We start from the raw sequence: 14,256 nt of genomic DNA on the forward strand, positions 1-14,256 counted from the left end.
TGAAGATAGAAGTGGGGAAGGGACATCCTGAAGCCAGTCCGTTTTTGTATTTTTGTTGGCACAATTTCTTTCAACCGTCTAGGGGAGGCCCCAGAGGTAAGGTTGGAGCTGTCCGGAGAGTCAGGGAGTGTGGATGAAATTTGAATCACAGAACCCTGGACTCTAAGAGACAAGGGCTAGTCCATTGGATTCTTACGCTCCGCCCCGGAGCGGGACCTTGTGTAACACTCGCCGACAGGCCAGCCCAGCGACTGCTAAGTCCCCACAGGTGGCGTGTGTCAGACAGCCCCGGGGGAGGCCCGAGCAGTGAGGCCAGAGGAAGGAAGCCCAGCTCTCCCAGGGGAAATGCCCCTCTCATCCATTGCCCCTTTCTAACTGAGAGCGAAACTCCCACACTTCACTTACACTTTTGTGTAAGCAAAAATTAATTTTCAAAATGATGAGTGTGTAAAATATTGGGTGTCTGCTAAGGTAGACGTTATGGGGCAGTCACGTCAACCCCGTCGTCAGGAAGAGGTAATATTTATCGCTGAGATTTCACTACAGAAAAACGGAGAATGCTATCGAAAGGATTGCAGAGTATCTTTTATTGACATGTTAGAAATGCCTAACAGTTCCGATACATGGATTTTGATACATCTTCGAGCACGTCGTCGGCTTGAGGCTAGAGTAGAATGCCGTAGAGAACGAGCTCAAGCAACAGGGAGACGTCCAAAGCACCAACACAGAGGCAGACGTTCAGACACAGCCTGCGTTTTGCAGGATACCGTTCACGGGATGAAATTCTAAGAGAATTGACAATGATTCAAACAAACAAGTGAAACAAAAACCGGCTTTGGAGTGTCTAGAAATTAAACCGAAGTCCCAGACTTTAAACTTTAGACTCGTGTCCCATATTTTGATGAACGTTCCGGAAGGTCTCAAGTGGATGGGTTGTTAAAACCACAGATGGCAGCGAAATTCTGTAGTGACGCCAGGATCCCGAAAAGAAAAGCTAATCTCCGACCTACGAAGCACATTTGAATCTAAAATACGCTTTTAAGAAGCATCGTTGTGAGGTTTGTTAACCTGGACAAAATCGCCTGCTTACGCACAAACCAGGATAAAGCGTTGTGGTGGGCACACTAGGTTGGAACGGCCTAATTCAGCTACTGAATCGTCAAACAGGGATGAGACAGGGACGATCCGGTGACTGTCTGGAGGAAGGCCAAGGGGAGGGGCACAAGTGACCGATGCAGGCGGGGAGTGCCGTGACAGCGCCTGCCACAGGCATCCGGGGACGGACAGGTCACTCCGGCTGAGTAGCTACCCCGTTTCGCGTTTCACCTGAGCTCATCGCTATGGATGTGCCGTGCTCGCTACCGGGATGAATCAGGCTTTCCGGTCTTGGCTGAAGGTTCAGACAAATGCTCGTGTGCAGCGCTGCTCCCCCACAGTTAGATGCAGGGCTTTCACCAGCACGAACGATGCTTGGAGAGCACTGGCCACACGTGCGTGTGCACACACGTGTGTGCGTGCGTGATGTGCTGACAACAGCGGTTGTCTGTACGGTTCTCTCTGTAATGCTTCGGAGGGTGTTTCTCTGCCGCTCATCGTGTGCCTTTGGTAGGAACCATTCGAGACTAAAGGGCCCTGGAAAGAACACGGATTGTCCACACTAAACCAAGTCCGCGAGCCCTCGGTTTGCGCGAGTTTACGAGCTTTTCTTCCCTCCCTGCAAGGAACACAGGGCCACCGGCACTTCCGTTTGTGTTTGCCGGGAATCCTGAGAGCCCGACCACAGTCGTCCTACAGAAGCACAGTTCGAACGGCTTCAAGTGAGGGGCAGGGCCGAGCCAGCCAGACCGCGTGCGGCTTCGTGGGTCTTGACTTGTTCTGGCACCGCCTTCTCCTGGAGCGGCGGTGATCAGCCGAGGTGATGGCGCCCCCCAGCGGCCTGACCTTGTCTGGAGCCGTTTTTGGTTGTCGCAATTCGGGGGAGGATGCTGCCGGCACCTAGCGGGTGGACCAGGACAGCCCCCACGGCACAGAACGACCCAGCGTAAAGTGTCAGTGGTGCCCCCGCCCGGGAGGAAGCATCAAAAAATGAACATTTGGCTTATCTGTGAGCATCGTTGGCCGTCAGCACTTTTGTTCGGGATGCCCCGATAAGGGTCTAGCAAGTGTCGTCACAGAGACGCTATCGTTATGAGAAGCGGATGTGGCAGAATTTACTTTATGAATGTACTTGGGGCTCAGGACTACGGAACCACGGAGGAGCTCAAGGAGACACGTGAACTTTTCAGCTGGACTTGACTGCGTTCTGTGTGGGATATTATGTATAACTTGTAGATTCTGAAGCCTCAGAGGCCTGGAGATGTGCGGGAGACTGGGCGACCCCTCCTCACCCCGGGTGCGGAACAGGCCCGTTCTGGCACCGGCCCCCACGCCCTTTCCAGGTGAAGCACTGCCAGCCCATTTTGCAGACAACCGAGTGGAGGCTCAGAAAAGCCGAAGGCCCCAAGCTGGGAAACGACGGAACAGAGTTGCAAACCCAGACCTCAGAGCCTCTCCTCCTTCCTCCACGGGAGGCGACCCCCAGGGACCACATTCTTCCAACCACAGAGCACACGAATCTGAGCAGCAGGAGGGAAAAATGAACGGGAAAACGACCAGGCCCGTCACCTGAAATGTGGCCCCGTCACACCAAGCGTGCTAAGTCTCTGCTTCCCTTCCTGGGTTTGTGCAACGGCTGGAAAGCGTCACCCGGGTTATCTCTACAAACCTCCCACTGCGTAGACACTTCAGATAATTCACAGAAACCGGATTTCTCTGGAGTTACCTGGACAAGAGCAGGGGAGACGCCAGTCTGCACCCCCGGAAGTTTTCGGGCTACAACACCCGATCCACTCCCCGCCACTCCCTCCAGCCTGAGAACCTCCCACTTGTGCTTTCCACGTGTGCGCGGCCCAGCGCTACGTATTGTTCTGGCTTTGCGGGGGGTGGGGGGTGTCACCGACTTTTCAGAAGAACAGGCAAGAAACAGGTCTATTCTGGAAACCGTATCACATTTACCTCCAAATTAATTACCAGACCCTGGCTGTGTTTTCCCAAGATTTTGGCACGGCTCATGTCAGGGCAGGCGGATGAGGCCGATTTCACATCTGACGCACCGATGACAACGGCACATCGGAATTTGGGGGACATGTAGTTGTATCTGGGGACTCATAGCACATCCAGATGAGCACGTGAACACAGTGTGATACGGGGGTTTGGGAAGACCGTGACCGTGCCGAGCAGGACACTGCCCCATGACCCGGTGACAGGCAGCCAGAGCCCCTGTGATGGGGGGGCCCTCCCTGCCTTCCCCGCCTTCTGATGCTTCTGATGGGGGCTCTGTCCCCCCCTTCTCCACCTTGGGCTGACACATAACATGCAGCTTGCCAGATCTCAGGGGCCAGTTTCGAGCTTTTGCACACATGACAAATTCTAAAGCCTCATTTCCTTTGTAGGCACTTTATAGATTTAGTACTAAGGGCATGCTTTCACTGCCGTCCTGGGATCTAAATTCTAGTTTGTCTAGTGGAAAGGAACTGATGTCAGGGGCCTAGATCACCGTACCAGCTGCATTACTCTCAAACCCCAAATGTTTTCTTCCTTCGGAGAAATTTATTCTCGGTAACCTCATCCCCAGAACCCAGTCACCCTGAGCCCTTTTCAAGCAAACCCGTAACAACCCACGATCATTTCAGAAGGGAAGCGGGGCCCTGTTCCGTACCCTGTGAGGCGGCCCGCACAGCAGCACGGGGGGACGGGCGGGAGGAAGAGGGCCCACACGGCTGTGTTGGTCCGGATTATGATGCCTGTCGTCGGGTACGTGGAGACCCTCTGGAAGTGTCTAGGCCATGATCTCCTCAAAGCCAGACAGCTGTTTCACATGCTCGACCTGCATGGAGTGCCTCCGGAGTAGTTTCTTTTGACTCCTCGAGTCAGCTCTCTTCGGTGAGCTGGGAGCCACGGGCAGCATGGATTTTAGGCCGCTGGCAAGTGGAGAAGAAGGTTTGCCGCCGGGCCTAATATCTGGGATGGGTGGGTTCAGATTTACGTTTAAAGGCGGAAGGAAGCCGGGCCTGGTGTGCGAGATGCGGTCCAGCAGCAGAGTCCCAGAACCTCGCCTTTCCAGAAGAGGCGGTGGCCTGGGGCGCGCCGAGCTGGGGGAGGTGCTGGGCGCTGCGTCCAGGGACTCGCGGGAACCATGGAAGAGAGCCACGTGGGAGCCGTTCAGCCTCTTCCTCTCGAGGGGCCCTTTGCCCGACTCCAGGGGGACGGGATTGAGCTGGTCAGCCCCTGGCTGCAGATCGAAATCGTATGGGTCATTTTCCAGCCACTTGCGGGACACTGATGGACTGACTCCAGCCTTCTCCTGCTCCACAGGGAGAGTCCCTCTTCTGGCCACACGAGGGTGGGACGCCTGGCCCTTGTCATAGGCGGCCTTCCAGGATGCGGGTGCCGGCGAGGCTGGGATCTTCAGAATCTGCTCTGTGAATGTGGGGAACAGGGCGGGGTCTTTGCCGTCGATACTGCTGGCTCTGGAGAGCGGCCCCCTTTTGGGGAAGGACACGTCGCTAATGCTCTTGATGACCTCACTGTCTGTGCCCGCGCCGTGGGCGTCGTCCTGACGCACGTTAGCAGCCAGCACGGACGGCGCAATCAGGCCCCAGGGTTCGGACTGGAGCCTCTTCAGCTGGGGCAAGCGGGCTCTCTTGAGGTTCCCAACTTTCCTGGTGGGTGACCCAGGCTCGTTGAGAGCCTTGGCGGTGTGGCAACCACTCGGATGCCCCGTTTGGACGCTGAAGAAGTCGTCCTCCCGCTCGCTGGGCAGAGCGCCCAGGCCCGGAGCCTTCAGTTCGACGTCCGAGGGAGACGCGCACAGTGGAGGTGACTGTCTGTCTTCCACTTTGGGTGACGGAGGGACGTTAAGGTACTGTTTGGCGGTTTGGGCGCCCGCTGATGATTTATCTGTTGTGATGATAATCACCTCCTTCCCTTTGGCTTTGCAGGCGTCGAGGAGATGTCTCAGGGCGTCTTTGTCATCCGCGTGTATCGCGTAAACCAGAGCCGAAGCCCCCGTGCGGTCCTCGAGGCTGGGGTCCGCGCCGTTCTCCAGGAGCAGGGAGACCACCTCTCCTCCGGCCCTCCTGATGCAGGCGTGGATGAGGGCCGTCTTGCCAGACTTGTCCTGGATATTGGGGTCCGCCCTGTTGTCCAGCAGGTACTTGACCATCTTGGACTTGCTGATGCTCTGCTGGTCCACGTGCTTGGTGATGCAGGCCACCATGAGAGCCGTCTCGCCTTTGTCATTGCTCTCGTTGATGTAAGCGCCCCCTTCCAGGAGGAGTCTGGTCAGCCTGAGCCTCCCCAGCCACACAGCCTTTAAGAGTGAGTTTCCGTCGGTTCTCAGTTCAGTGTCCTCCTCCATCGCGCTGGCCTCCGCGCCTCCGAGCCACCGCGGCGACCAGACCTAGCGAGGGAAGAAGAGAGAAGCATGGCGTGCGTTCTGGAGGCGCCCGGGTGCTGATGGTGCGGCTGTCACAGGGCTGGATGCGGTCCTGTCCCCGCCTGATCCCAGGTGAGGCCACCTCGGCCGCATCGTCCAGCTCATCTGGGTCCGTCTCTTCATCTGTGATGTGGTGGGAGGGACGGGGAAGGCCGCCTGGTGAAGCCACAGTGGGGGTTTACGGGAGAGCGGACAGAAAACATCCACACAGGACAGCAGCTGACATAAACCTGGCAAGCGATCACACACGCGGGGGCCGCCCGCCCCACACTCACCTCAAATGCCGCTTAGGAAACTCCACTCCATGCCCATGGGCACCTGCGTCCCACGAGGGAAGGTGTGTGTCCCCCCGGGTCACTGCTGCAGCGCCGACATCGGGCAGCGATTCACACCCCATGGGTCACCTCGTAGATAGCGGATGCGCTGTTCTTCCAGGCGGGCATCCGAAAGGCCGGGAGGGAATCCACCAGAAACACGGGTTACTATCGCGATCGGGGAGGAAGCAGAGAGAGAATCATCGCAAAGCAAACCCAACCTCACGGCAGCCCTGATGTCACAACCCTCCCCTCCTCCCCCTAGTCTTCCAGAATAACGCCAAAGAACGGCCTTCCCGTGGGCAGGTACGAGGCGGAGGGCGGACGGGACCGCACGTTGCTCGCAGGCGTCACAGGGCACAAACCTCAGGCTGCAGCTTCCTCCGCCGGGGTGAGTCTGCGGCCGCCGAAGGTTTTTCCGCTTTCGTCCTCCCCGCGGCCGCCGCCCGGTTCCCGCACCCGGAGCCTCCCGGCCAGGTGTTGCCGGAGAGCCTTCCCCGAATTCAGACAGGCGGGCCCCCTCCCTGGCCCAGGCGTCTGCCGGCACAGCCCCTCCACGCGGACTCCCGTCCCTCCTGCCGAGGAGGGGCCGCGGTTCCCAGGGTTCCTCGTCGCCCGGTGGGCACCACGGCTTCCCGACGCCACTGCCGCGAGCGGCGGCCAGCGGTTCACAACGTCCACCGGCCTGGAAGTCAGAGCCTGGCTTGGCCGAACGCGAGAGAGGGATTCACACCCCTCACAAGCGTTTCATACGCTCACAGACACTTGCTGTTTGCTTAGAAGGCCCAAACCGCACTCTCCCGTGCACGCACACGCGTACGCACGCCTCGACGTCGCTCTCTTCCGACGCCACGACGGCGGACAGCCCAGCTCGTCTCTGTGCCTCCAACAGCCGTGTCTCGGTGTGATCTCGTTGCTGTTGTGGGTGTTCCCGCGAGATCTTCTGCAGCAACGTGACCACCGTGCGGTCGCCAGTCTCTGTCCCCCCGTGCTTCCGTCTTCAGCCTCCTACGGGTGTGTGTGTGTGCGGGTGTGCACACGGGTGTGCGCATGCACGTGTGGGGTGTGCGTGCAGGTATGCCCATAAGTGTGAGCATGTACATGTGTATGCGTGGGGGGGGGGGGGGCGTGTGCATGTGGTGTGTGCGCGTGCGCGCGCACGCATGCGTGCACACACACGGGCGCTGGCCTTTCCCTTAGGCCCCACCATCCCTGCTCGGCACTGGCGCTGCGCACACAGGGTCAGGGTGTCGAGGTCTGTGTGCGGCTCTGGACGTTTGCAGCAGGATTTCCGGGCGCTACATAACGGAGCGGGAACGTGCAGTGAGGGTGCGAGGTCTCCGCTCAGCGAGGGCCCTTCGTGTGCTGGCGCATCGCCCCCAGGGCCACCAGGACTCCTGCACACACCATCCGTCCGTCTGTCCACCCAGGGCTCCCACGCCTGCACGCGCTGTCTGTCCATCTGTCCACCCAGGGCTCCCGCGCCCACACACGGTCTGTCCATCTGTCCACCCAGGGCTTCCCTGCTCCCTGCACGCGCCATCCATCTGTCCGTCCACCCAGAGCTGTGCGCCCGACACGCACTGTCCGTCTGGCTCTCAAACGCCCCGCTCGCTGTCCCCCTGAGCCGCTTTCTAACTGTGAGGTCTAACAGAGACCCCGCTCTGTTTAATTATTCACCACCCTGCAAACCTGGGCTCAAATGTTCCTTCCTTTCTAATCGAGAGGAAAACCACTCAAGGTGGAAGAGAGCCGAGTAGAGTTACAACCAGCTCAGCTCCAGGCTGTATGAACACCTCCCACAGATCACGTCCTTCCCCAACCACGAATGGCCAGTAAGCACACAAACAGGTGTCCGGCCTCGTGGGTAGTCAAACGAAACCAAATCAAAGCCCAGTGAGATACCAGGAGGCACAGTGTCCAAATTAGCATGGCTAAAATTAGCCAGCCTGGCAATGCCCGGGGAGGGACGGGAAGCAACGGGACCCAGTGGGTGGGAGGACGAGACCAGCGCTCCAGCGGGTAATTCCGCATCTGGGTTCTGTCTGTGGGAGCCCGGAAAACACGGCCACAAAGTCCTGCCGTCCCAGCGTGCACACGGCGCGCCAGGGGCCAGTGCCCAACCCCCGCCCATCAAGAGGAGGGGTCAGCGTGTGACCCACAAGATGCGGCAGGAGTGACTGTGACTTTCGAGGCAGGGCCTCCGTGGGCCTCCCAGCTTCCAGTTTGCTCTCCTGGAGCCCCGCTGCCTCATAAAGACACATGGGTTGTCCTGCCGGGGAGGACACAGGGAGCCCCAGCTGACCGCGATCGTTCGGGCGAGGTTGCCCCGGACCCCCGGTAGTTACAAGTGCAGGCAGGACCCCGGGCGAGGCAGCAGATGTGCCCAGAGCCTGGTCCAAACTGCAGAAACACGCACAAACAAGTGGTTCTGGTTCTAAGCCACTTGTTTGGGGAAGGTTCGTTCATATCAATAATTACCGATAAATCTGTGCATCGAACCAGGTACAAAAGCGTTCCCGACAGCACTATTCACAAAAAGCAAAAGTGAGACATCCCGCGATGAAGAAAATAAAGAAATTGTGCCGTATTCATACACTGGGACGCTATACAACACTAGGTACTCTTTCTCACAGACTCACACTCACAGACCCCCCCACACACTGACATACACACACTCACACACACACTCACTCACACACACACGGTTGATAACCGCATCTCCTGGATTCCTTGATACTTTGCCACCTTCTGTGCTGAGCCCTGGTGTGTTAATCTCCTGGGCCAGCCCCCTCCCAGAGCCTAGCCCCCCCCCCCCCCGGAGCCCCCGAGGCAGGAACACGATCTTCTCTCCCTCGTCGGCTTCAGGGTAGTTGGAAGGAGGATGAGGAAGAGAAAAGGGGAAGGTCATGTGGGTGGACAATAGGGTCCTCTCTCCGTGTCGCGTGGGGGGCCGGCCACGTCCCTCAAGGTCGGGGGTGGGGAGGGAGGGGACAGCACGGGACATCTAGCTGGTGCCGGTCTCCCTTCGTTTGCGGTCAGGGGTCACCTCCTGCCCGGAGCTCGGCCTTGTCTCTAACCCCCGCTGCTGAGGAGAGAACAGGGTGGAGGCCAGGCATTCTGGTTGCTCCCAGCCCATCTACAGGAATGACCTTCTCTGTGCGCGGGGAGCTGCTCCTCGTATAGCCTCCGGCCAGCCTTCACCGTGGCCTCCCAACGGAAGTTCCTTATGTGACACACACGCCAGGAAACAAACACTTGTGTGAGGACAGGACCAGACCCTTCGCTCTCCTGCCGCGCGCCGCCTGGCGAGGCCTCGAGACCCACTCTCTGCCCGGGGCCCACTCCCTGCCTCAGGGCTTCGGCCACCACCTCGCCTCCTGGCCCCGGTGGCCTCCTCTAGGCGTGCCCCCTCCCCACTGCGTCAGGCCGGGGGGCCCAGGCCCACACCTGCGCTCGGCTGACCGGGGACTCGGTCTCCCCGGAGGCCTCCAGGTGGCGAAGCCACTCAGCACAGAGGCGTGGGCGCATTCACCCTCTCCAGAGTGTATGTGGACCGAGAGCGTGTGGAGGCGGGAGGTAGGTACCAGGCAAACTCTTTTCCTTGTCTTCCACCAGAGCCTGCTCTTGGCGGGTTCCAGGCTGCGGGTGGGATGCGGTAGATTATCCGCTCCCACAACCCAGCAAGCCACGCTCGCTGGCAGGCCGTGGCTGGCTCAGTGCCGTGCCCCTCGTGTTTGCTCCGCTCGCCATTCCCTCACCCCTCCCCCCGCCCCCCGGGTCTCCTAACCCCATAAAGCGTTGATGAACTAGCTCGTGTCTGCTTATAACATGTGCACTAATTTCTATTACTTATACCAGAGTGAGCCTTGACTGACACGCTGGGATTACCTGCCCACCCATCCATCCATCCACTCATTCATTCGCCACCATATAAATGTTGAGGGTCAATACACGTGCAAGGCATTAAGAACAAATAAGTGTGTGAAATTCAGGCTTGGAAGGTCCGGCGGGAGGCTGGAGGTCACCTGGGAGCCCCTGAGAGATGAGGACGGTCAGAAGCGGCAGTGCGAGGACGCTAAGGAAGCATGAAGCCGGAGATGTATTCAACAGTGACCGATCGGATGAGGGCATCAGCCAAGAGCTAAGTCACTTGCATTTGGGCATTTACCTCCTCCTGTGTGTGCATCACAGACAAACGTCAGGAACACCTAATGCACGAAAGACCACGTGCCTTTCACGGCTTCCCAGCCTGTCGGAGAGAAGGAAGCAATTCTGACCCAAAGGGGCTGACGTGTGCCCAGAATTTTGAAACCCCGTGCACTTTGACTGCCCTGGGCACCATGTTTTAAAATTAGCAGCCCCCAAGTGGGTGTTTTTCTTCCCTGTGTTTCAGAAGAAGAGTTAACGGAGAAATGAGCAGAATGTGCCTGGTTCCTCTCCACTTGTCCCCCACCCAGCCCGCCCCTTCTCCCAGTCACTCCTCATGGCTGTTTTCTGTCTCAACCCCACCGTCATGGGGCGGGCACACCTCCCAAAGGCACAGGGACTGGAAGAGACACACCGAAGACTAAAATATCTCCAACGCCAGAAAAAAATAAAACGATGCTTTCTCTGATGGAAGGGGCGGGTGGGTGGAAGTGATTACCATGTTCGTCCAGAAGCCCTGGGGCTATTTTACCGTCCACAGAATTATGAAAGTCTAAGGTTTCCGAGGCTGCGAGGGGCCGTGTTGTCCAGTCGTTCCCAGTTTAGAAATGGGGAATTTCAGGACAGATCGAGTCCTTTATCTTGCTGAACCCAAGCTCTCTCACTCCCATGCTGCCCCACATCTTTTGCCTGAGCAGTGTAGACCAAGGCTGCCCAGTAATGGGCTGGGGGCCAAGTGCAGCCCACAGGGGCAGGTACGTCTGGCTTGACCGGCATAGTGTTTTAGTTTTGTTTCAGTTTGAATATTTTAAAATGGATCACTCATTGTTCAGTTTGGCAAAGGCCCTGCCACTCTCTGTAGCCTTACAACTGACCCAATTCATACATTCAGGCTACTTTCCTGGTCTTTGTAGGTATGTGGGTCTATGACACTGGGTGTAAAAGTAAACTGCTTGCGACACAAGTCATGATGCTGTGTCTGTGTTGTCCCCATCACCTCCTAGCTTCTTACCTCTACAGGTTTGTTAGGACTCTCTGCTGAGCTACCAGATGGAGAAGCCCTTTGTGTAAGCTTTAAAGCAGGGTGTGCTTCTGCAAGCCATTATAAAAAGGTAACCAACGGGGCCGCCGGAGGGGGGTGGTGCTCGGTGGCTTCAGCGTCCGACGTCGGCTCAGGTCACGATCTCACGGTTCGTGGGTTCAAGCCCGGCGTGGGGCTCTGTGCTGACAGCTCGGACCCTGGAACCTGCTTCGGATTCTGTCTCCCTCTCTGCCCCTTCTCCACTGGTGCTCGCTCTCTCTCTCTCTCTCTCTCTCTCTCTCTCAAAAATAAATAAATGTTGAAAAAAATTTTTAAGTTCATATCTAAAAAAAAAGTGACTCACAATTATTTCAGTGCAGATAAACTACCATGTTTTGTCTCCTCCTCCTCGAGTCACCTTGGCATCGGATTTCCAGCTAACCTTGCCGTGTTTGGCACCGTGGTAAATCGGAGGATTGAGGCACTGCATTTGGTTCCAAGTCTACTTGTATTTGACCCCCGTGGGAAAGGGAGGCAAAAGAGGAGGGTCCACCGGCACCTGCAAACGTCTGCAGAGCACCTCCTGTTCCCAAGGAAAGAACTGGGGACACACATGACCGTACTTAGAGGCCCAGGGTTTCTAGGACTTTACAATATTCATGCTTTGTGTTCATCTTGTTTCTGGCTGTGGCCTTAATCTTGTCTCTCCCCTACTTTCTCAATTTGTGTTTGTTTTTTTTTTTCCAGTTGAAGGATGTGCTGTATTCACTGCAGTTTCAGTGAGATCAGCATCCCGCTGTGACCACATTTGCACACGTAAGTTTGCACACAATTATATCCTAATGAATCTCAGCTATTTCTGATACGTGTCCACCTGACCTCTTGTGTATCTTTATAAAACACCACTTGAAATTCTTTGTGGAACAAAATAAAAGATAATGGTTGAACATGTTTTCGGTTGATCACCTGGCTCCAGCTGGCACGGACAGCGTTTCTCTAGATGCACTTCAGGTCCACGATTGCCCCGTAATCCAAGCTTCTGAGGGTGCACGGTCGTGGTGGGGCCATGGCAGAGAAGCAGGCCACCCGGGTTCTAAGTTCAGCCCTGCTACAAGGTGGCTGTGAAATTAACTGCTGGCCAGCAGCATTTTGCCCAATGCACAGAACTCCGTCTCTGCCTTCCAAGATTGTTATAAGGGTCAAATATAGGCAATAGGGAAACACTCTTCAAAGTCCTATAAATATTTAAAGGATTATCATGTTGCATTAAACTCGTCCAGGATCCTACCTCTGAGCCCTGATCTGGGGTACTCAGCCCGCACCCCAGGGCCTCTGCCATTCATCACCCAACCTCTCCCTCTTCCAACCACCTGCTCCCCATTTCTGTCCTCCGCCCCCCAACTGCGATGGGCCGTTTGCTGAGTTTTCCCATATACAGTTCTCTTTGACCACCCTCCCCCACACGTTTGCAAAGGAAGCATTATGATCTCAACCTTACAGATACAGAGCCTGCCGCGCAGACAGGTTGTGCGATCTTGCCCAAGCGCCTATGTTTGTAAGCTGTAGCTTGGATTCGAACTCTTGGTTCCTCTGAACCCAAGTTAGGCGCTTTCGCGGAGGACATTCTGCCGGCTCAGGCACACCTCCCCACTACCGCCACCTGGCGTGCGGTTTACAGGTGCAGCCACACCACCAAGTGGTCGTATAGACTCGGACGGGTTTACTTGGCCTCCTCTGCTCCCATTTTCTGATCCGCAGCACACGGATAATGGCACACAAGCTCGCGGCGCGCGTAACAACCGCAGAACGCAGGTGGGGCGCTTAGCACAGGGCCTTGGCCCAGGTGAGCGCTCCATAATGTTAGATCTTGAAGGAGTTTGGGTGCGCCTTTCAAAATCCAGGAGGCCACCGCGCTCGGCCATAGCATTCGCGGCAGCTTGGGGATATTTTATACCCCGCCTCTTCCTTCTGCAGCCACGGGAAGCAGTTAGAGGCGGATCCGACGCAGAGCTCCGCGTTAGCGTTTCTCCCCACACACCCCCCGCCCCCCCGCCCCGCCAAGGGTGGGGGCGACCGCCCGGGCTCTGCGCGCTGCCCGGCGCTGTCCGAGGTGCTGGACGCCGGCGGGGCGCGCTCCACGCCGCCGGCTCTGTGCGCAGCTTCCAGAAGGCCCTGCGCGGTAAGTGCGTCTCCATCCCTGCTCTGAAATGCTCACCTTCAAACTCTTTACAATTTCTGGAGCATTCTCGGGATCACAACCTCTCACCACCCTGTCGATCCTCAGAGGTTTTGCAAACATGTAAGCTTTGCTCCCCCTTCAGTGTCTGCAGAAATCCAGACGCCTATCACCCAGCCCCGCTCCGCAACCATCTCCTACAAAAATCCAGGCCCCTGCGCACCTCACCCCCACGCGTCAATGCAAAAATGAAAAATGTAAACCCGTGTTCCACACCCTTCTCCCACAGTTTCCTGTGATAAAACCAGACTTCCCCCCTCCAGCCTCCCACTCCTGCCTGCGGCTCAACAGCGTGGGCTGACTTTTGGGGAGCGCAAGATCCCTCTCACACAGTGAGCCACCGGAGACCCCTGCGGGTGCGCTTACCTGCTGGGGGTGCTCACCAAACGAGGCCACCTGAGTGCAGGCCACCGGTAGTGTCATTGCTCCAGAAGCAAAGTCAGGGGCCCTCGGCTTGGCTTCGGGCCGCTTACCGAAGGGCGCTGCCGGGCTGACCCGCGCGGGCGCTGGGTTCACGCCGGGCCTCGCGGGTCCCGTAGAATGACTTGCCCGGAACTTCAAGGTTCGTCAGTAAAGCCTCTGCGTCACCCCTCGCTTCTCCCAGTTCAAGCGGGAACACACGGCAGTTTCTTTAAAGAGAAAGAAGGAGGCGTGGAAGACGACGGTCTCGCCCAGCTCTGGTTTGCAGGTCTCCTGCGCAGCCCGGCCCTGCGCGCCGTCCCGGGGCCCCGCCGGCTGGCTGGCGAGCGCTGCCGCCCGCCCGCGCCCCGAGCGCGGCCGTGTGGGCGTGTGCGCCGGGGAGGAGCGAGCACCGCGGGGGCGGCGGGGGCGGGCAGAGGCGCCCTACGCCCCGCCCGCACCCCGACCGCGGCGGCCAGGCGCGCCTGACGGCTCCGCCCCAGCCGGGTGGGGGCCCCCGGGCGTGGGCGCGGCGACCCCGGGGCCGGTGGAGGGGCGCGCGCGCCGCAAGCCTGACGCCGCACGTGCCGGACCCCGGGAG

The 14,256-nt window shown here is 57.9% G+C and overlaps 1 protein-coding gene across 7 annotated transcripts in view; it reads right to left on the minus strand.

Annotated features, from left to right (window-relative positions):
* Positions 1–575: 575 nt before the first annotated feature.
* Positions 576–14,256, minus strand: part of ANKRD34C (ankyrin repeat domain 34C) — a 30,025-nt gene continuing 16,344 nt past the window's right edge. For 2 of the 7 annotated variants that reach the window (XM_047846725.1, XM_047846722.1), the window contains 3 exons: positions 13,623–13,885; positions 5,812–6,018; positions 576–5,500 (listed from right to left, as the gene is read on the minus strand). In XM_047846725.1, the coding sequence (XP_047702681.1) occupies positions 3,878–5,458 (1,581 nt within the window). In that variant the 5' untranslated portion in view covers positions 5,459–5,500; positions 5,812–6,018; positions 13,623–13,885 and the 3' untranslated portion in view covers positions 576–3,877. Of the gene's footprint in view, positions 5,501–5,811; positions 6,019–6,186; positions 6,626–6,662; positions 8,626–13,622; positions 13,886–14,256 lie in introns of those variants that run through there. The other 5 variants (XM_047846726.1, XM_047846723.1, XM_047846728.1 and 2 more) reach the window with 5 other exon arrangements.

This window comes from Prionailurus viverrinus, unplaced genomic scaffold (assembly GCF_022837055.1).
Source record: "Prionailurus viverrinus isolate Anna unplaced genomic scaffold, UM_Priviv_1.0 scaffold_40, whole genome shotgun sequence".
NCBI lineage: Eukaryota > Metazoa > Chordata > Mammalia > Carnivora > Felidae > Prionailurus > Prionailurus viverrinus.